Below are 21,386 nucleotides of genomic sequence, written 5' to 3'. Positions count from 1 at the left end.
GAGAAATGGGCCGGTGCATAATAATAAACGGACTGTTTCGGCTTTGATTCACAGAGGTCCGACGACGTGACGGTAGTGGCCCATACAATCTCAGTGAACCTTAAGCGCATACAACAGAACGGATAATGCTACATATACACGCAATTCTGTATAACCGCATACACCGTGTGGGAATGACATGCCATACATTTATGTTTATTCTAATTGGAATCTTGTTGAATATGCCAGGCCGAATGTGTATGGAAAGAAACATACGTTTGATAATTGAAAAAGTATTGAAATTTTGAGATATTCAATACTATCTGAAGCTTCCAATTCTACGTAGAGATTTGTTGCTTTCACGTGGCAATGAGTTCGAGATATTATCTACTTTTTGATCCCAGACTTAATTGAAGACATCTTTAGAAGTTCAGACATTAAGGACAAACGTCTTGAAATCCCGCTTCAACAGCGCATCAGAACTTCAGACGCACAAATCTCAAGAAGCAAGCTTCAAACAACAGTGAATTTAATTATTCTGCTCTTGCTCACTTGTAATAAGCTTAAAATAAGAAGCTCAGGTGCGCTGGTTTTGTTTACGAATAGATTTGTGCCCTCAAAACCGTGAGTAGGTGCCAAAGTCGGCCATTGTGGCAGCCATTTTGGGATTCTAATAAGTCTGTCCTTAACCTGAGCAGCTTCAGTTTGATGGAATACTTAACGCTGAGCCATTCGTCATTGAAATCATCATCATCATTAAACATTTAAAAGCAGTTTTTTCGTGAAAATCAAACATTTTTGCAACGAGGAATTTTTCATGAGGAATGAAATATAGTGAATACATTTTCGTGGTCGTTGTTTCGATTTACATCGAAAAAACTGCTTTTCTATTTCCGAAAAATGATGACGCACGCGTTGACCAATGGTCATGTGTCAAATAAACACTCCAAGTGATTTGGATGATGCCGTTGATACTACAATGACCTTAATCATGGAAGCTTTTGAAGAAGCTTGACCCCTGCGATCTGTGAAGACAACAAGTGGTATGTACTTCTTGGTGGAATTTTGATGTGGCTACTTGTTTGCAATTTTGCTACAGCGTATATTCCCAAATCTTTGCGGGATATTACTGTGAAGTTTATTCCGAAAGTGGGTCGTGCGTCGTACGAAGAAACAAAGAGTTTCAGACCTATCAGTTTGACCTCTTTTCTTCTAAAATGCTTAGAACGCATTGTTGATCATCACATCCGTGATGTTCATCTGGTCAACGTGCTTCTTCATGTAACCCAAAATGCTTACCAAGTCCACTGTGACTCTTTCACACAAAATTGTTTACGAAGTCGAGAAAGCAATCTGTTAGTGAATAAAAGCAATCTTGTTTGGGTGTTTTCTTAGATATCGAGGGTGCTTCTGACAACGTCATGGTATATCTCCAATGATTTCCAGCTGGATTTACCAAAATGCTCAAAAACCGACATCTTTTCTCGACATTGCGTCAGGCAGCCATTAGGAAATTGAGTGTTTGTGGATGCCCTCAAGGGGGAGTCATGTCACCACTTTTGTGGAATTTCGAGTCGGATACGCTATTGAGCCAGGCTTTTCTACTTATGGTTTTGTCGACGACTACCTAACATTGTTAGTCGGTGCATCAGCACTAGGGTGTCCCAAAATAGTGTCAAAAAGTTAACTCACCCTTAGAATGATAGATTAGGGTCCTAACAACAATAGTTCCACACATGAAAACTCAATCAAAAAATATTTAGAGGTTGCACGCATCGATTTTATGAAAAATGGACGATTTTTGGTATTTTTATCAAAAAAAATGCTAATATGAGTTGAAAAATAAAAGAAATAAAATTCATCAATCAAAGTAAATCATAGTTCTGGGTACCGCAAACAAAGTTTGGAGGGAGTTTAGGTCGTCAAAGCTGATTTTATATATTTGACAAAGGTTAAAATATCAAAAAATCGCGATTTTTTTCACCAAATTTTCCAAAAAGACTCAATTTATAAGGATTTTAGATTTTTTCCTGCGATTCACAATTCCCTTATTTTATAGCAAATTTTGTGTAGATTATTTTGGCTGAAGACAGTTTTGAGCTATCTCCTTCATGAGTTGAGATATCGGCATAATAATGATAACACAATCAATGAAAAAAATCGGATTTTCTTATGTTATTTGTTTTTGTTCATTAGTTTCTATGACTACCATGCAAAAAAAAGCAAATAACAAGTTTTTGACATGTTATGTTATGCAAGTATACATTTTTGAAGATTTTCAGAAATAATTGAGTTACTTTGATAATTTTACATTGATTGTGCTTACCGGTTCAAAGGAAGGTTCAAAAAGTGGTTCGCTGCGATATTTTAATAATATAAGTGATCGCAAGTCAGACAATCAAATTCCATATGTGAAGTTCTATGATATATTTTGAGTGATGTGTACTGCCGTGAATCGCATATCAGTCCCATCTTTGCTGGATTTCCTATGCAAATGGGACAGATATGCGATTCACGGCAGTGTAGATCGCTCAACAAAGTTTACCTTTTTCAAATAGATTTTGGTGCTCTTGTTAAGCAAACATATAGGTTCTTTCTAGTTATACCAGAACTAATGCTCTAACATTGAAAACAACTAAAATGAAAATAAAATAACTAATAAAAACTGCAAGAAAGAAAAATATAGTTGTATAGTTTCAGCCAATCGACATAAAAATTAAATATGTGCATGGAAATGCAGGTATTTTCACGAATATAAGGCAATTTTTTCTTCTTTTCATTCGCGAATTTTAACTAAAGCTAATTCCTTACACAATATTGATTTCTATTATATAATTTGATTTTAAAGGAAAACATTAGCGCACATATTTGCAGCTAGGGTTGGATTTCAGAAATCATCAGGATGTTTAGATTCCACTATTATAAAAAACAAATAAATAAAACATAGTGACTGGCCTAATATGTTACAAGAGGTGTTAACCTAAGAAATGTACACAATGTTGAAATCTTTCTGCTGCAAGCAGTAAGCAGTTAAAATATAATTTTCAACCAAAATTACAAGTTTTGAATCGGTGCTACTGTTATCTGATCAACAGATGAAATCTCAGAAAAAAAATCTTGTCGTATTCACAAAGCGGGTGTGAAAAGTTATGTTCAGCATATGTAGATATAAAACGATGATCAGTAATGATCAAAGCAACCCAACAATTCCTGAAATTCTTCAAAAATGTACACTTGCACGTACTATAATATCTAAAATTTGTCGTGTGTTGTTTTAATTGCATGGTAGTCATGAAAACTAGTGAACAAAATCGACTAACGTAAGAAAACATGATTTTTTCATTGATTGTGTTATCATTATTATACCGATGTCTCAGCTCATGAAGGAGATAGCTCAAAACTCTCTTCAGCCGAATCTACACAAAATTTGCTATAAAATAAGGGAATTGTGAGTCGCAGGAAAAATTTTAAAATCCTTATAAATTGAGCATTTTTGAAAATTTTTGTGAAAAAAATCGCGATTTTTTGATATTTTAACCTTTGCCAAATATTTAAAATCAGCTTTGATGACCTAAACTCAGTCTTGTGCATTATCACCATCATAACACAAAAAAGCCGCAACATCAACATTGCCCTTCTTCCTCCATCAACGCTACAGCCGACCGTCTCTATGTTGCTATCGAACACATTCGAGACGAACGCATTGATACGGTGGCTGCCGCCGCCACGCTCTTTCTCTGCAAATCTCTTGAGTAGCCGAACGCTTCTTAACCGTCGTTCCGAAGCAGAGCTATGTCACTCACTGCGGGGTGACTCTCGTATGAAAATGCCAGGATGAGGGTCAATTTGTTAAGTAGTATTGCATGGCGTAGTAAACACAAACATAGCACGCCCTATGAATAGAATGCAAAGCGTAGAACAAAAACTCGCTTCGGTGTTTCATCGTGTGGTTCGGAAACAAGAGACGATCGCTGCTGTTGGATGTGGTTGACTCTGCATTGAACGAGGGTTGGCTTGAGTGGCTTTTGCGTGAATCGATTATGTTTTGATGGACTGCGTTTGTCGTATGAAGTGATGGTTGGAGCGAGTGTCATTCGACATTGACCATCCTGAAACTGCACAACCCTGCCTAAACTCTCTCCAAACTTTGTTTGCGGGACCCAGAAATATGATTTACTTTGATTGATGCATTTAATTTCTTTTATTTTTCAACTCATACTAGCATTTTTTTGGTAAAAATACCAAAAATCGTCCATTTTTCATAAAATCGATGCGTCCAACCTCTAAATATTTTTTTGATTGAGTTTTCATGGCCTTTTGGGTCATCTGCGTAAAACAACTATTGTTCTTTTCACGGAAAGGCGAAACCGTAATGACGTCCGACCTTTGCGTCTCTTTGATTCTGAAATGGATGTGACAGAACAGGTAAAGTACATTGGAGTTATTCTTGATTTCAAGCTTTTCTGGGCACTTCATATTAAATTCAGAATCAAAAAAGCTTGTATGACCTTAGGGCAATGTCGGCGTACCTTCCCAAGTAACATTTTTAGTTTTCTTATAGAATACAAGTTGTTGTTATAATCTTACCGTTAAAACTTGTTCTAAAGCTTAGTAGTTTTAACAGCTCTAATAAACCCATGATAAAACCCTATTAAACCCGAAAGGGCCCACCCTACAGGAGGTTGTTAAAACCATTGCTTAAAACGTTGAACATGCTACTTGGTTTTATGGTATATTCTTGTAGTATACCACACAGCATAGATAAGATCTGTTTGTAGGTTGCAAGAAAACAAATAAGCCGTTTAAAAGTTCAAAAAACATCTTAAAAGAACTATTAAAGCCAAAGTCTAAAATTTAATCTGAAACAAGTTTCATCACATAAACTGGCAGTGCAATTGCAAATTATTGATAGTAAAAAAAACGACAATTATGTCGGTCATCCATGTCAGTAATATTTAGTTTTCAATTTTCACGGAGGAAATCTCTGTTGCTATGACATATAAATTCATGCCAAAAAAGATTGCCGGTGTAATGCATTAAAATACTTCTGAATAAGGCAAAGCGCCACGCCATTTTGAGGATTTGGGCATTCTAAAAATAATAATTTTAATCCAGCTTGCTAAACTATGCATTCGAATCACAATCCAAACATCAACATGGCGAACATAATTTCTAAGCTGGAATTGATCATCGTGTTGAAAAATATGGATGCCGACATGTTAAACCCTCCTAGTTTTGTTTGAGATTGTTTAAGATCAGTTAGGTGCAAAAGCAACGTGTTCTAGAGTTGCTGTACTTTATGAATACGGTGCGAAGACTAGCGTATACCTACTTATTCTTAACGCGTATATTTGTGTACTACTCAAACACAAATAGGTTTTATAAAATGTGGACCCAGACTGTATGCTCTTAAGAAGCCGCTGCTGCTGCGAAATGTAAACAAACCATTTTCGCAAAATTTTCAGTGGTGTTTCATTTTCTAAGTTGTTTTATTTGTTCGCATGGTAAGTATACAGTGAAAATCAATAAGGATTTTCATACAACGGTTGCATCTGGCTTTTCTCACATAAAAGTGAACTACCATGATGCCGGAGCCAGAGCAAATGATACTATCCCTACCACCCATCGGTTGCTTCTGAAATCCCGGTCACAAAAGCGCATTACAAGGTTACTTTGACCGCCTAGCTGTAAAAATTAAGCCCGCCAGAGATTTTCCCATCACATTTATTTCAAATAGAATAAAACAAAGTTGTTTCCCTTTCTGTTTGTGCGGCATAAATCTATCGATCAAAATATGATCGCATTGCTAGCTCCTTAGCTAGCTTTAATGCTTCCAGTGGTTATTCCAAAAAGGTTTAAGATGGCTTTATTACGCCTTTATGTATTCTACCAGGTTTTAAAGCTGATAAGACGTGATATGCCTGCGGCTTATAAATAGGTTTTAAAACCAAGTTTTTATACGCTCTTTACAGCTCGGTTACAATAAATATTCTGCTTAGCGAAAAGGCAAGCAAATAAGTTTTATTCAATGAATTTCTAGATATCTACAAAGTGTTTTAAAGTTGCTTGTATCGTTAAAGCTGCTTGGCAATTTAGACTGCACCACCAAACCTTAAAGGGCTTAGCAAATCCATGACAAAACCTCAATAAATAATGTCTAAGAGCAGAAAGGATACAAATTGTTACTTGGGTTTGGTACAACTTGGGGTCTGAAACCCAAGTATATTAAATGGATTTAGACAACTGTTGTTCTACCAATATTTCCCTGGTGACAAAAGGGCAAAGTGAGGACGATCCAGTCAAAATTAGGCTCTAATAATTCTCAGTGACGATGTCTGATGATGATGACTCTTTTTCGATTTGCAAGCTGTAATACTTCCAGCAAATCTAGGGAGTACTTTTATAATGCATGCTGTTTTTTTTTTAAATTCCTTAAACAATGTTTGGAATTTTAAAAACAAATTCACTCGAATTTTGACTGATATATTCTAACATAAACTGTTAAATTCAGTGATTTACATCAACAGGCCTTTAGACTGCTAATTTTCATTTTGAATTAACTTTTTGTCTTGTTAGCTTTGCTCATTACTCCATTTTAATGATTAATGAACATAAAAAAAAAACAAATAATAAACAGTTCACGAAATGGTATGAACCTCACTACCACATTACCCCAAGCTGAAGAACTAACGGATGTATTGTGACTGCATGCAATCATATTTATGCAAGCTCTCGAGAATAGGCATGTGTTGACGACCAGTCTCTCTCGCACGGGATGGTCTCGGCGAGGGTGATTCTCTACTTGCGCAGCCAGATCTCGACTCAGTCTGCTTTGTGGGATAGGCGCAAGCACTTATAACAACGGGCGGTTAACAACTGGCGAACGAGTGTAGGTTTCGGTTCGTGGTCCGTGGGAATCTCTGGTGGTGACAGAAAATGAAATAAAGAAACAAACAGACGTGTGTACAGAAGGCAAGGAAAACGAACTGGGATAGGCCTCGGAGAAGTCAATGCGCGTCCGCTCCCGTGTACGTTCAAATTGTCGTGCAATATAGCTGCATAATCTGGTCTTTACAGTGTCTATTTTTCGAATAAGCCTTCACAGTTCGAGACACAGCACAGACTGAAGGAATTTTGAAGATGTTCCGTAACTATACGTGAAAATGTGATTTAAAAATAAAACGGATGTGAACTGGTGAATACGACTGAATGTGGATTTATCATCTTGAAACTGTAAGTACCGTTCCAAAGTGCAAGTACATCTTACTGCTGACCATATCGGGCGCAGCTTCACCCAGTTTCTGTTTGCGTTGATCGATAGGGCAGTTATCTGTATGAACACAATTAAATTACTAGGCCATTAAATGACGATTCAATAGTGAGAACTGGTTCCATAGGAGTCTGAGAATTCCTGTAGCACACAATACACATGAATGGAACCAGAAATTCAAAAAAATAAATCATAGAATCAACTCCACGCTCTTGACTCGACAGCCGATCATTCACTGCATACAAAGTTGAAGTATACAGCGGCCGCGGTAGCATAAATTTAGTACGCATTCTGACTGCGGCGCTGACTGTCCATGGAGAGAAAAGAAATGAATGAAAAAATAAACAACACTCTACTAGAGACGAACGCATAATTGAAATTTATAAATTTGTCACCGGAAATCGCTGGCTGTCTCGTCTGAAGACCGTATATGTAGCGGGACGGAATATGTAGCCATGCCCAAACGGGAATATGAAAATAACAGCACTTTAGGAGAGGTGCGTCGTCGAAGCCTAAAATTTGTTCAGAAAAAAAAAATATGAAATTCAATACGATGATGAACAATAACGTTTAATTGCGAGGATATCTGCCAAAGAGCTAATTGAGAAAATTAACACTACGCGAAAACTAATCGCTTCTATAAGGCCGCACACCTGGAAACTATGAGTTTAAATGTTGTATTTGATGGGGAATGGCATCAATGGCTGTAACGAATAACACAAGATTGTCGTGCTTTTCGAGGTCGTTTACGTGTGCAAAAAATTCCATCAATATCTATGATTGCCACCCTAGTTTTGCTTGATTTTTTTTCAGTTTTTTTTTGAGTTTTGCTTGATCTTTTTTTTCACGTGGTTGATCAAATTTTAGGAAGAAGTTTTCATAATGCAATTTTTGCCACAATTGTTATTAATAACATTTATTTGGCCGCAGATGTTTATTCGAAAAGCCGGTCAAATTCTTCGCAATCCAAATCAAATCATGTGTCCAAAGTACTTTTGAGCGGAATTGAGGATGGATATAGCTTTGGAATGACGACCAAAATATTTCAATTATTATTTTTGCCCTGCAGACCATAATACGCCCTTATAGTGCAACGAAGAAATCTTACACTGTGATTATGAAACACGGATGTTTCGTATGCAGAAAATCCACACATTTGTTTGCATCCTCCCTAGACGAAGACAACTTCTTGTCCACATTTTTCAGACGGGAAAATAGTGATTGATTTGATTAGGGTGCCTGTACCAGTTATCACACTACCTAAGGAAAACAAAAATAAGAAGAAGACTGACGAGTGTCGTCGATACGTCAAATGATTGATTTTTTATCAAACTTTTCAATTTTTATTTTCTTTCATAACCAGTACACTATGACGAAATAGGGTGCAAAAAAGCCGAAATTTTAAGGAAAATAGGAAAAATTACCTATTCTAGGCCGTTTTGTTCTCTTCGTCTTTGGGTTTTTTTTTTGAAACCTATTGAACTCAGAGTTGGTCTCAAATCCTTCCCAACTAAGCTGAATTATATGGCCAAGTTTCAGGTAATTTGACTGACAAAACCCCCCATGACGAAGAGAACAAACCTGCCGGTAATACCCATTGTCACCCTAGTTTATTTTTATCATAATTTGATCAAATTGTGAAGTTTGAATGAGTGCAATCGTCTCTGGTTAACCTGATCTTTTGTTCTCATTTTTTCCTGTTGATTGGCATCGTTAAAGGGTGAAAATAAACTATGGCGAGTTTGAGGTACTATAGCCATAACTGGTACACTAAGCCCAATTGAACAGCTTTTGCTGCATTCTGCAGCAAGCAGCGAAATCCAACTTTAGAGTGCCACAGAGCTTATGTGGGGTGGGGTGTGAATTGAAGATTGATTCAACAAGTGAATTCAGCGAAGTTAAAATGGAACGATGATAAAGAACAATTAGGCTTGCTACTGCTTTGATGTGGTTTCCTTCGTTGAATGCAAAAGGAGAAACATATTCAAGTCGTAAGCGGAGTAAAATTGAAACGTGAAATTTCTCGTAATTATTCAATTTCTAGTGCTACAGGACACATTCCACGCACTACTACACCACGGTCAATTTTGATTCTTTTTGCATCAAAATGAATATTATTACTTATATTCTTCTACTTTCTAGTAGATACTTGAAACTTTGAAAAGCGTTTCGAGAAAGTAGCGAATTTCTTAAGTCGAAGTTTGTCATTATTGCGATGGTGTCCCGCTGTGTTTGTTGATATTTTTCTAAGTAAAAAGTTAAGATTACCAATTGGAGAGTATAAATTGGATCTTCAATTTAAGTCTGATTGTTTGGTAAGATTGTTGGAAGCAAAAGATTTATTCTCGCGTAAAACATATCGCCTAGAACGTGTTATGGGTGCTGATTATTGATAGTTTACATCTTTTTCTTCCATCTGATAAGCCATTGGCAAAGGTAAGTTGGAATATCTGTAATTATAGGCAATTTCCCATCTGATGTGACGGGAATTAACGCATATGTCGATGTAGATTTCTACCCTAAATGCGCCCTAAAATGAAATAAGAATTTGGGAATCGGTAAAACTTTTAAAGATCTCAAATCTCTTGCTGGATTTCTTAATAAAACTTTTGAAGTAATTGCTATCTCAACACCAATATTGACGTGGCTTCGTGGTCGTGAGGATCCCACGTTCGCTTACAATTGGATGACGACCCATGGCAATACACATGTGCTCCCGATTTACTGATAAAGGCTGGTGACAGTAACTCCCGGTCAACCATTTCTTTAAACATCTTTACATTTCTATATTCCGATCTTTAAAGACGTTCCTAGTGAAAATCGATAGCGATCGTCATCGTTTCTTATCGAATTTTAAATAAAAATTAAGACCCACCGATAAAGATTGATGAAGGTTTCCGACGATATTTTGATACTAAAATAGTGGGTTCTGTTTTATCGACCCGCCAAAAAAGTTGCCATAATAAGGAAAAAAAACATCCATCTCACATCACTTTTCGTCACCTAGGGTATCGCGCCACTTGGGCGGTGGCTTCTATATTCGTCTGTTTTCCACTATAACTCAGTCAATTTTGAACCAATTGACTTGAAATGTTGTACACGGGTAGATACTCTACCTATTTCACCACAATCCAAAAGTTGTGTCAATGGACTACTCGCTTTGCGTGTAGCCACAGTTGATCAGCAGGAGTAAAACAATTTAATTTTGTATTGCGAAATGCATCTAAACTTGAATTACTTGAAATACAAAGCTTTTCCCGTAAAAATATTAGGCTTAATAGTGGTCACCATTGTGCACAACCACTACCAAATGTTTTTTTTCGAATAATGTGTTCCACTTTGGAGAATTTGCCTTTAGATGGTATTCGGCATACAATATTGTTCGTGCAGTTGAAAATCGGAATTTTTGACACGCGAAAATCAATTTTTCTCCTAAACCGTGTGTCGGACGTACGTCGGGCACAGTGCGCTGGATAGAGGGCCAGGTGCGCTGTCCAGCGCACTACGTCCGACGTTAGGTTTCACGTATGGATTTTGAGAAAATTCGATTGTCGGGTGTGGAGAAACTTCGGGTTTCAACCGCGACGACAATATTTTTGCGATGTACTTTTAGCGATTTTTCGCGCATAGAAGCTAGCGCCACATTGGTCGATGCGGAGAGTAGGAAAACAGTCGATCTAGTTAATTCATTGGTTCAAATTTGACTGAGTTTTAGTGGAAAACAGACAAATATAGGGTATGTGTGCCATCAGTAATCTCACGCTCCCATATTCATCCTATTCGAAAACAAGCGATTACGGCACCGATTGATTCCTTTCTTTTTGTTTTCATGGGTGCTCACTTCTAACAAAAAATACAAAAATAAGAAACAAAACAAACAACGCTTCAAATCTTTGTTTTTCGTAGGATGAAAATGGGAGCCACATGCTTAATAAGGGAACCAATACCCTAGAAGCCACCGCCCAAGTAGCGCGATTCCATATCTGATTTTTTTTTGCATACGAATGTTTCATAATGAGAATTGAACTTACAATTACGGGAACTTCCGGATATTCCGCTGATGCCTTACCTACTAAGCCACACGCTGTTGCACAGACCGTGGGCACTAAAAGCATTCAAGAATCATAATATTTCATATTTACAATTTTAGGAAGCATTAGAAAAACCATTCCAGCATAGGTATCTGCTGTTCATTTAATTGCTGGTGCCGCGCGCTGCCTAAAACTGTTTTCAGTGAGATTTTCGCATGGGTTTACGTCAGCGATTGAAAATGCTCGTTCTGACGAAGTTGCCGCATCGCATTGGGGACTACGAAGCAAATTACCACAGTTGATCATGTGCGTGAAGCGCCGATTTTTTAACATGGGGAAGCATAGGAAGTCAATTTTTAAATGCTTCTAAAAAATTCAAAACATTATTTAATTAAAAACGGATTGATGTACGGGATAAGAATCTTCGTTTTCTACACAATCAGTACTTAATCTGGGAAAAAACTTTTTAATCAAAATTATATGCTAAAAAGTTTGCCAATTGAATTTCTCATCACGTACACCAACCCGCTTTTAATTAAATATTGTTTTGAATTTTTTAGAAGCATTTGAAAACTGACTTCCTATGCTTCCCCATGCTAAAAAATCGGTCCTTCACGCATACAGTAAACTTTTTCCAGGTGGCAGCAGCGTACCTTCGAACTCTCGAATCGGAAGCAGCATAACATGATGAGCTCCCTGACATGTCTACTCGCTGCTGCCCAGGAACATTTGCGCCAGGTTTTCACCATACCTACCAATCCTATTATTCTTCTAATGATGCTCCACACCGAGGTCCACGCATAAATTTAAATTATCAGGAGAAATCTCCCAAATAAACAACCGACATTCTTTTTTGGTTGCAAAAGTTCCAATCCTTGGAAGTTTTCGACGAAAACCAAAACATTGGGCTGTCATGTGATATTGTGAAACTTTTAGAACGATAAAGGTGTCTCGTGATCAATCTTGTTGCAATACCAATACGCAACGTTACGTTGGTATCGAAAATTAAATATATTCCGATAAATACTCGTGAAGAAAATCAGAGTTCTGGCGACAACATTATGTTAAACGAAATTTAGTTATCTTTTGGTAAAGATTTCTATCACATGACCGATAAAGAATGTTTTTCATGTGTAAGTATCGTTCGAAGAAGTTTTTTGAATATATGTAACGGAAGTCGACGAATGTCGAGTTAAGTCGACATTATTCTTTATATATTGGTAAAGAACTTTAACGAAGTTTGCTGAATGGTTGACCGGGCTATAACACATGCTCTACGTTCTACCGTACACTCAGGCAAATAAACCTAAGATTATCATAAGGTCTAAGTTATGAAATGGTCTTTAAACAATTCATAACGGCTGGATTGAATTTCATAAGGTCGGTTTATGACGCAGAATCAACTCACAGTTTGGCTTTTATACACATTTAGCACCACGATAATCTCAAGCGTCGTTAGCCGCGTGGGTTGGGCACGAGCTCAGTGATCTCGGCGTTCATGGATCGATTCTAGTCTGCATCATTTTACGATTTTTTTGCTCTTTTCATAAGTTTATCTTATGTAATTAGGTCATAATAAGCATGTTTAATTTTCATAAGGTATTCTTATGGCATCCATACTTTCCAGTTATGGCTAAATTTCATAAGGTATTTCGATAAATTTCGGTAGTTTACTTCGCTGAGTGTATATTTAACAGAAGAGAATCAACAACGCATCGATCAGTACCAACAGTTAAACTTAAAATATTGTAAAATATGTACATGAAACCAGGATAAATTAGGCAGAAAACTGATTCAAAACAGTTCAATAATGGTGTACCAGAACGTTTACCAAACGTATCCTTTGGAGTTTACCCTTTCACTAACAACACCCAAATTCCCGTGACACCTAGGCCTGAGAGATAGTAGAGTAGTTGTCTACATTTTTATTAGATGTTCAACTAACCATCCTTTCCCATACCTCAGTAGCCGCAAGGACGTGGCCAGGACAGTTCTCGACCATTGGAGGATTACGTCAGTCTTATCCAAGAGTCAGAGATTATTCCCAAATCTGTGCTCTGGTTCAGACGTGAAGCAGGCAACCCTTATAACAGCGGTTTGGGACTATACCACCTACGAATTTGTGCGACTCGCTTAATGCTTATGCTAAAAATGAATTAGGGTTTCGAACTATTTGGGCACCCACGCCAATTCCCGGCACCTCACAGCAAAACAAATCAAAATATCATTCTCCGCATATTTTCCAAACACACTTCCATAGGTAATCATCTCCCGCAACATTTCCGCAACGGGATCCACAGTCAATGAGCTACACGTTTACTCTGAAGCCGCACTGCATAAGTGCTCAAAGGGGCTGTTCATAAACCACGTAGGCCAAATTTTGGCCATCTCAGACCCCCTCCCCCTCGTAGACTTTTTTCCATACAAACATTTTGAAATTTGTATGGAGCGTAGACTTTGGCTAGACCCCCCTCCCCCCAAGAAGCCCACGTGGTTTATGAACGGCTTCAAACAACTATTACACGCAGACGAGTGTACTTCGTCAGCACAAAGATGGGTGCCGAAGTGATTCCCCATTTGATTTTGCTGGAAGTTCGGAACTGGTGCCGGGAATTGGAAAATCACTGGCGTAATTTCTGGAGGAAGACATAAAGGAATTCCTAGATTAATCCCTGGAGAAACTCCTGGATGAATAACAGTAAATAAATGTCTAATATCTATAGACGTTACTTCTGGCGAAAGGTTAATCGAACCATATTTCACTGGATCACGCCGTTCTGCAATAATTATTACACATACCTCGTAAGCACTGAACTTCCTGGATGATTCCCCTAAGGATTATATTCTGATCTTGGGATCCAGCATTCCATGAAAAAAAAGCTTGGGGTGTCATCCGGAGAAATTCCTTGAGGAATACCACCAGTAATTGCTTAAGAAATCCCAGAAGGTATTTCTGAATGAAAAAGACAGAAATTCTTGGTTAAATCTGGAGTGAAACTTACGGAAGCATCCCTAGAGAAAACCTCTTGAGGAATTGCTGAAGTAATCTCTGAAGGAATCCTAGAGGTATTTATGAAAAGAAGATGCAAAATGGTTTTTTAGGTTGGACAAGATAAGGCGCTACAGTTGCAAAAATATGTTAGTTTCCTAAACTTTTGGCATTTTTTAAAAGTAACGAGAAATTTGTTCATTTATCGCCAAAAGACACCAACTAAAATGAAATTAATATTGACTTTAAAATGGTTTCAAAACCAAAACCATTAAGAAATGTTGATGGTAAAGCTTTTTTTTCTTACCCAAAAAAAGGCTGGTAAAATGGAGTTGCCTCTATTCTCTTTAACTCATAACTATTAAACTTTCCATATAAATAACCAAACGAGGTAGATAAACGAAGAAGGACTCGTTGGTTAGACATTAACACTTACGTGGCCGACAGGGTACCCGGGTACCCAGCGCCCATTTAAAAAGTTTGTCGGACACATAACGGTTAAAAATAAACTTGAAAATGAAAACGTTTTAGTAGAAGTAATTTTAAGTAAATGTAAAAAAATAGCAAAAATACACCTAGCCCGAATACTCTTAAGGTGAATCGGGACGCTGTGTTATTTTTCCTATCTTCCCTCTCTTTCTAACAATTTGCCTCGCGATTTTGAAGATGGTAATCTCGATTTCTATCGCACAGATGAGGCTGAAAAACAATCAGCATATGCACTGCAAGTGAGCATACACAATGATAGATTTTTGTTCCATTATATGAAGTAGAATCTGAGATTACCATCTTAGTAGCAACAGAGCAATGGCGGATATTTCCTCGACCGTCCCGTCCGCCCTTAACGGACATGCCGTAGATTTTCGGAATTCCAATACCAATTAAATAAGTATGCCGAAAAGTTTCAAAAAAGATTAGGCTGGTCTACTTTTTGCACGTAGAACCTACTTTACTTACATTTAGCATGAATGAACAATTGCCTCGAAGAAGGAAACAATTGGATCAAAAAATTACTACGAACATGCTTAACTTCCTACGGCATACACTTGTTTCAACAAGCTCGATCGTGTGTATCATTCTGTAAAACGAGCACTTTATGCGGTATTAAGTGCTACTTGATACTGTGTCGCTTCCATGGGACACAACGCATGAAAAACGGTTCTGTCTGCGGTTGGCGTGATCATTGAGAAGGAAATCACCGTCCCACGCCTCTCTCGCTGACTCTGGACAGAAGATGAAATATCAGAAGTTAGACCTCTGATTTCACCGTTAACACACGGTCGTGAAAATATATCTTATTTTTTCGCACAAGGTTTACAACTTTTCGAAAATGTTAATTGTTCGATCACATATTGATGCAAGAGGTGCGAGAAAGATTTGGTGTTGTTTGCCTATAAAGCATGTTCGATGGGTTAAACAAACCACGGGTTCAAATAGTACACAGTTGTCGCTTAAAAAGTGCCAATTCGTTTTTAACACACCATCTGTTAAGCATCAAGCGGAGTTGCCTGAGATGAGCTTAAAACACATTTGAAACATTGAATTGAGTCACTACTTGCAACACGTTATCAGCGTAAACAAATAGAGCCGATCCACCATAAGATAAACAAAGTACAAGGCATTTTCGAACGCAAACATATGTATACATTTATATATACGGTCCATTGAAGAACAACCGCTCGTCTGGGCCGTTATATGTGCGATGGCTCAAAACTGAGAATAAAGTATGGAATATAATGGGGAAGCGGAATGCCACGCCATATGCCAACATTCAAAAGGCGCAGACCCGGACGGGAAGAACAATATTTTGTTTTACAGTGCAGATAAATGCTATAATCTATTCTAGGGCCATTTACGTTTCCAGAGTTCCAGAATCGAATGTTTAGCTTAAACAGAGATATTCGGGGCATCAATCAGTGGCTTAGCTGTTTATGTGGGCATGCTTTCGCTTCGCTTCTGCCTCTCGGTGTATGATAATGTGCAGCAGTCTGGAACGTTAAGCCCTCGCGGACTGGGACAAATTTATGGGCGCGTTTGCCGCGGCAGAGGTTATGTTTGAAATTGTGGCAATAAACAAATTCGGATCGACGAGAGAGGAACCGGGCGCGGTGTTCACTCGCAGCTCAACAGGTATAACACATATGGGATATAAACAAGCCGCGTGTCGAACATGTGTTCGATGTAAGCTCGTCCCTATATCATTAATAGCGCGCAATGATACGGAAGCACTTGTTCGACAAACTTCAAAGGCGCCAATTTTGAGAATTTTTGGGGTGAGGTGACATTAGATAAGTCAACATGTATAGGGGTGAGCAAATACAAAACTGACAAGCAGAAATAAGCACTGTAAAGGCTTGGTAACGTGTCTCGATCGGACTGCGAACAATCTTAGGGAAGATCGGGTAACTAACCCCGGTGGGAGCTTTGGTCGTAGGCTGACAGAGAAGGGGGGGGGGGGGGTTGCTTTGGCAAACCTGAGCGTCTGTTCTCCAGGAGGCCCGGCTCACAACAGCGTCTGATCCCCATGTTAGGGGTGGCTGATCTACATCCGAGTGCCAGGGAAGGACTCTAACCTCAACTGTGCACTATGGTCCTCCGGAAAGTAGGGGGTTGGTGTCAGGCCCTACGAGCCAGCCGTAAAAAAACATTGTAACGGAAAATCAGCAACATAATAATACGAACCGAGACCAACGGCAACGACCCCAGCGAACAAAAAGGACTTGCGATTGGAAACTCGTTACGTGGAACTGACGATCTATCAACTTCATTGGGAGCACCCGCATACTCGCCGATCTACTGAAGGGCCTCGGGTTCGGCATCGTAGCGCTGCAGGAGGTGTGTTGGACAGGATCCATGGTGCGAACGTTTAGAGGTAATCATACCATCTACCAGAGCTGCGGCAACACACGCGAGCTGGGAACAGCTTTCATCGTGATGGGTGATATGCAGAGGCGCGTGATCGGTTGGTGGCCGATCGACGAAAGAATGTGCAGAAATCAAGGGCCGATTCTTCAACTTCAGCATAATAAACGTGCACAGCCCACACTCCGGAAGCACTGGTGATGACAAGGTCGCATTTTACGCGCAGCTCGAACGCGAGTACGACCGCTGCTCAAGCCATGGCGTCCAGATCATCATAGGAGATTTAAACGCTCAGGTAGGCCAGGAGGAGGAATTCAGACCGACGATTGGTAAGTTCAGCGCCCACCAGCAGACGAACGAAAACGGCTACGACTCATTGATTTTGCCGCCTCCAGAAATATGACACCTTTTTTCCTACACAGCCTTCCTTATCGTTACACCTGGAGATCACCACAACAGACGGAATTTCAAATCGACCAAGTTCTGATTGACGGATGGCACTTCTCCGGCATTATCGACGTCAGGACCTATCGTGGCGCCAGCATCGACTCCGACCACTATCTGGTGATGGTCAAACTGCGCCCAAAACTCTCCGTCATCAACAATGTACGGCGACCATCACGGTACAACCTAGAGCGACTGAAACAACCGGAGGTCGCCTCAGCATACGCGCAGAATCTCGAGACCGCCTTGCCAGACGAGGGCGAGCTCGATAAGACTCCTCTAGAGGACTGCTGGAGTACAGTAAAAGCAGCTATCAACGACGCATCCGAGAGCATCGGGTACGTGGAACGGAATCGACGGAACGAATGGTTCGACGAAGAGTGCATAACGGTTTTGGAGGAAAAGAACGCAGCGAGGGCGGTAATGCTGCAGCAACGTACCCGACAGAACGTGGAACGTTACAAACAGAAGCGAAAACAGCAGACCCGCCTCTTTCGGGAGAAAAAGCGACGTCTGGAAGAAGCGGAGTGTGAAGAAATGGAACTGCTGTGTCGTTCCCAAGAAACACGGAACAAGACCAAAACGTTGGATATAAACACGTTCAATCCTTCCAGCTTTACGGTAGCTGGGCAATCAGTGCAGTGGAGAATGTTAAAAGCTTCCAATATCTTAGTAGCCAAATGACGGCCGATGACGGCACCAAGATCGACATAGGTGCATGGATTAAGAAGGCGAGGTCTGCTTTTGCGTGTTTGAGAAGTGTATGAACGCACCAACATCCGAATTAATAACTCGAACGTGAAATCTATGCTGTTATACGCCAGTGAAACCTAGTGTGTATCAGTGGAGAACAATCAACGGCTGCACTGCCGGTGGAAGCATAATTGTCCCATGTGCATTTTTGGCAATATTGAGATTTTGCAGCCCATGACCATGTATCGTGGGGTACTATCATATGGGGAAATAAAAATAGGTAGTTTGTTCCGAAAATTGTTGAAAAAATGCATGGCCGATTTGTAACATTCTTAAAAGTGGACGCATAAGCGTCACGTTTCATTGGAAATCCTATGGAACTATAAAATCGCTCTAAAACAAAAAATAGTACTCAAATTGAAAATTGGTTGATGTTAGAACACGATTCAGCACTTATACTTCATAGTTGAGACAATTTACTTTTTTCGAACTTTGGACGCGATTTTCTCGATTGTCTGTTTTTGCACATGGGACATTTATGCGTTCACCGGCAGTGCAGGTCTTCAACAAAAGACGCCTGCGATATATAGAAGAAGCAGCGAAGCGAAATGTATAGCGTAGAATAGTGGACTCATCCTTATCTATGTAAACATGCTTATACTAAATACATGATATTAATGAATAAATGGAACAAGAATGCCTACTCCAATGAGCGTAAATTCTATTGAATCTCTTCCAGTGGTTTGTGGCAAAACGTCGAGAAAAGTTCGCCAATAGCTGTTAAAGTTTATTTTCTTTTACAATCAATTTGTGTAAGGATGCCACCATAATTCCGCTAAAAATATTGACAAATAACAGATATATTACACAATAATACCCATCATTAAATCTATAGATGCTTATAATTCAACAATTTATTTCTATTTCATTGCAGGTTGCTGACTAATACCGCCGAGTGTACACGAAGGCTATCATTATTTCCGATAGTATCACGAATCGTGGTGAAATCAGAATCTTTCGCGGTGTCGTGTCCGCTTATCAATCTGTCGGCTGCCGTAGATAAGTGTGTTTCAAGCCATCCAGCTAAAATCGTGAAGTGCATAAAGTGGCCTTTATAGTGTGTGCAGTGCACCCCACACAAGAAAAATAAAGTGATGCCACTTGAACGGCATATATGAAAATAGCAGAAAATGTCGTAGAACCGTTCGAAGATGAAAAAGCGTCGAAAAAAATCGTTAAGAAAATGTGAGCTTGAGTCGTGGCGGCTAGAAACGAACCGGCATGTGTGTATCGAGTTGATTTAGAAAATTTAATTACGTCAATTAGAGTGGTGGTGACCGAATGTGAACTAACGACCGACCTATCCACAACCGAGTGAGAATCGACTGCGTATCTGTGCGGGAAAGTGCAAGGGTAGAGTAGAAGAAGGATACGAAACATGTTTTGCTAGTGGAAGCATGTGATCAAATCGATCCAATGTGTGTTGGCAATGCAGCGCCATTTCAAGAAGATAATTCAAAAAGTTTAATACGCAGTCAGTGAGTCATTTGTGTGGTTGAAATGTACCCTGCCAGTATGGGATCGACGAAGTTTCAACTCATCTTCATCGTCATTCTCGTGTACCAAATTAACAGTATTGATACAAGAGAACACGCTGAGCAGCATCCAGCTGTTTTTCGTCGCACCGATGATGGTGGTGGCTATGAAGGAACACCAACTGCCACTCCCAGTGCTGATGCGAATCATTCACATGCCGCTGGAGAACTCGTCAGAAGCGGCGTCAGTTCGGAAACTATCGGTTTGAGTAAACAAGGTGCCAAGAATAGTTTCACCGGTAATGAGTCAGCCGACTTCTGGCCAAGGCTGAGGCGATCGGTTGGTGGAAGCGCCACCACCGGACAAACTGGATCTCAGAGTTTATGCAACAAGGAGGGCTGTAGCTGCTTGGATCAGCCAATCCTGACCATCGATTGCGAAGTGCATGACAGAGAGGTAAGGTTAAGCAATATTAATTACAATTCAATAGGGAGATTGTCTTTTAAATTGATTGTCGCTGCTGTACGCCATTGGAAAGAGATCCAAGGTGCGATCGCAAGATGACTTCCGATTAATTGCTTTGACCATGGGTTACACAATTTGTTTCAAAATTTATTTCTTAAAATGAACGTTGTGCTACAAAGTTCGAAACAAACAATGAATGATGAATAAGACATATCGCTGTCATTCTATATAGGGTCTGGGACCATTTGAGCAGGAGCACCTATTTTGGGCACTTGCTGCTATAACTCAGTCAATTTCAAACCGATTGGCTTGAATTTTGAAACATGGCTAGCTACTGTGCCTAGCTGATCGTGTCTCAAAAATCAAGCCAATCGGTTCAAAATTGGCTGAGTTATAGCAGCAAGTGCCCAAAATAGGTGCTCCTGCCCAAATGGTCCCAGACCCTATAGTTGTCCTGTGTAACTCATAACTGAGAAAAACGTGATTAACCGTTATGTGTCCGACAAACTTTTTGTTTTTTTTCTACACCGTGCTTTTTAAATGGGTACCCGGGTACCCTGTCGGCCACATAAGGGTTAATGTTTCAAAACGTTTTTGCTTTTTTGTGGCAAAGTGATGCCGGCTCCAGAGGCACGTTATCCTCAATTTGGGACATTTGTGCCAAAGCCAAAATAAAAGCCTATTTCATCATCTACCTAAGGGAAAAAAATAAGGAATAGGATGGAGATAGGGACAGATAAGGAAATAGGAAAAGATACGCTGGAAGAGGGTACTACCGCATAGGCGTACCACAATTGGTTCAAACAGCACCCTGAAAAGGGCACTGTGAAAACGCATAAAGCGTAAAGAGAGCACCAAATCAGTAAAAAGATCCCAGTTTGTTTTACGGGGATTCCTGAAACGCAATGTTTGCGAAGTAACATTTAAATGTTCAAAAAAGATGTAGCGATGGTCGGTCACATGAAGAATCTTCATCTGACACATGTCAATTGGTCAGCTCGTGACTAATTCTACTAGAGCAAAGCGTTATGTCTCATACTTCATCTCTAGTAGATATCATGTAGGTTGGGCGATTGCCTATGTTAAATAATCCAAGATCTGAACTACCTAAGTACTC

At 39.4% G+C, this 21,386-nt stretch overlaps 2 protein-coding genes across 2 annotated transcripts in view; one reads left to right on the top strand and one right to left on the bottom strand.

Annotated features, from left to right (window-relative positions):
* Window positions 1-21,386, bottom strand: part of LOC109431372 (E3 ubiquitin-protein ligase highwire) — a 146,459-nt gene that overhangs the window by 49,610 nt on the left and 75,463 nt on the right. The window lies entirely within an intron of this gene.
* Window positions 6,780-21,386, top strand: part of LOC115260725 (uncharacterized) — a 45,867-nt gene continuing 31,260 nt past the window's right edge. Inside the window, exons 1-2 of the mRNA XM_062845649.1 lie at window positions 6,780-7,212; window positions 19,203-20,260. Coding sequence (XP_062701633.1) covers window positions 19,829-20,260 — 432 coding nt within the window. The 5' untranslated portion in view covers window positions 6,780-7,212; window positions 19,203-19,828. The remainder of the gene's footprint in view (window positions 7,213-19,202; window positions 20,261-21,386) is intronic.

Source organism: Aedes albopictus, chromosome 1, assembly GCF_035046485.1.
Source record: "Aedes albopictus strain Foshan chromosome 1, AalbF5, whole genome shotgun sequence".
Classification (NCBI taxonomy): domain Eukaryota; kingdom Metazoa; phylum Arthropoda; class Insecta; order Diptera; family Culicidae; genus Aedes; species Aedes albopictus.
The sequence above is the reverse complement of the archived record's forward strand: the minus strand, read 5'-3'. Positions and strand labels throughout refer to the sequence as shown.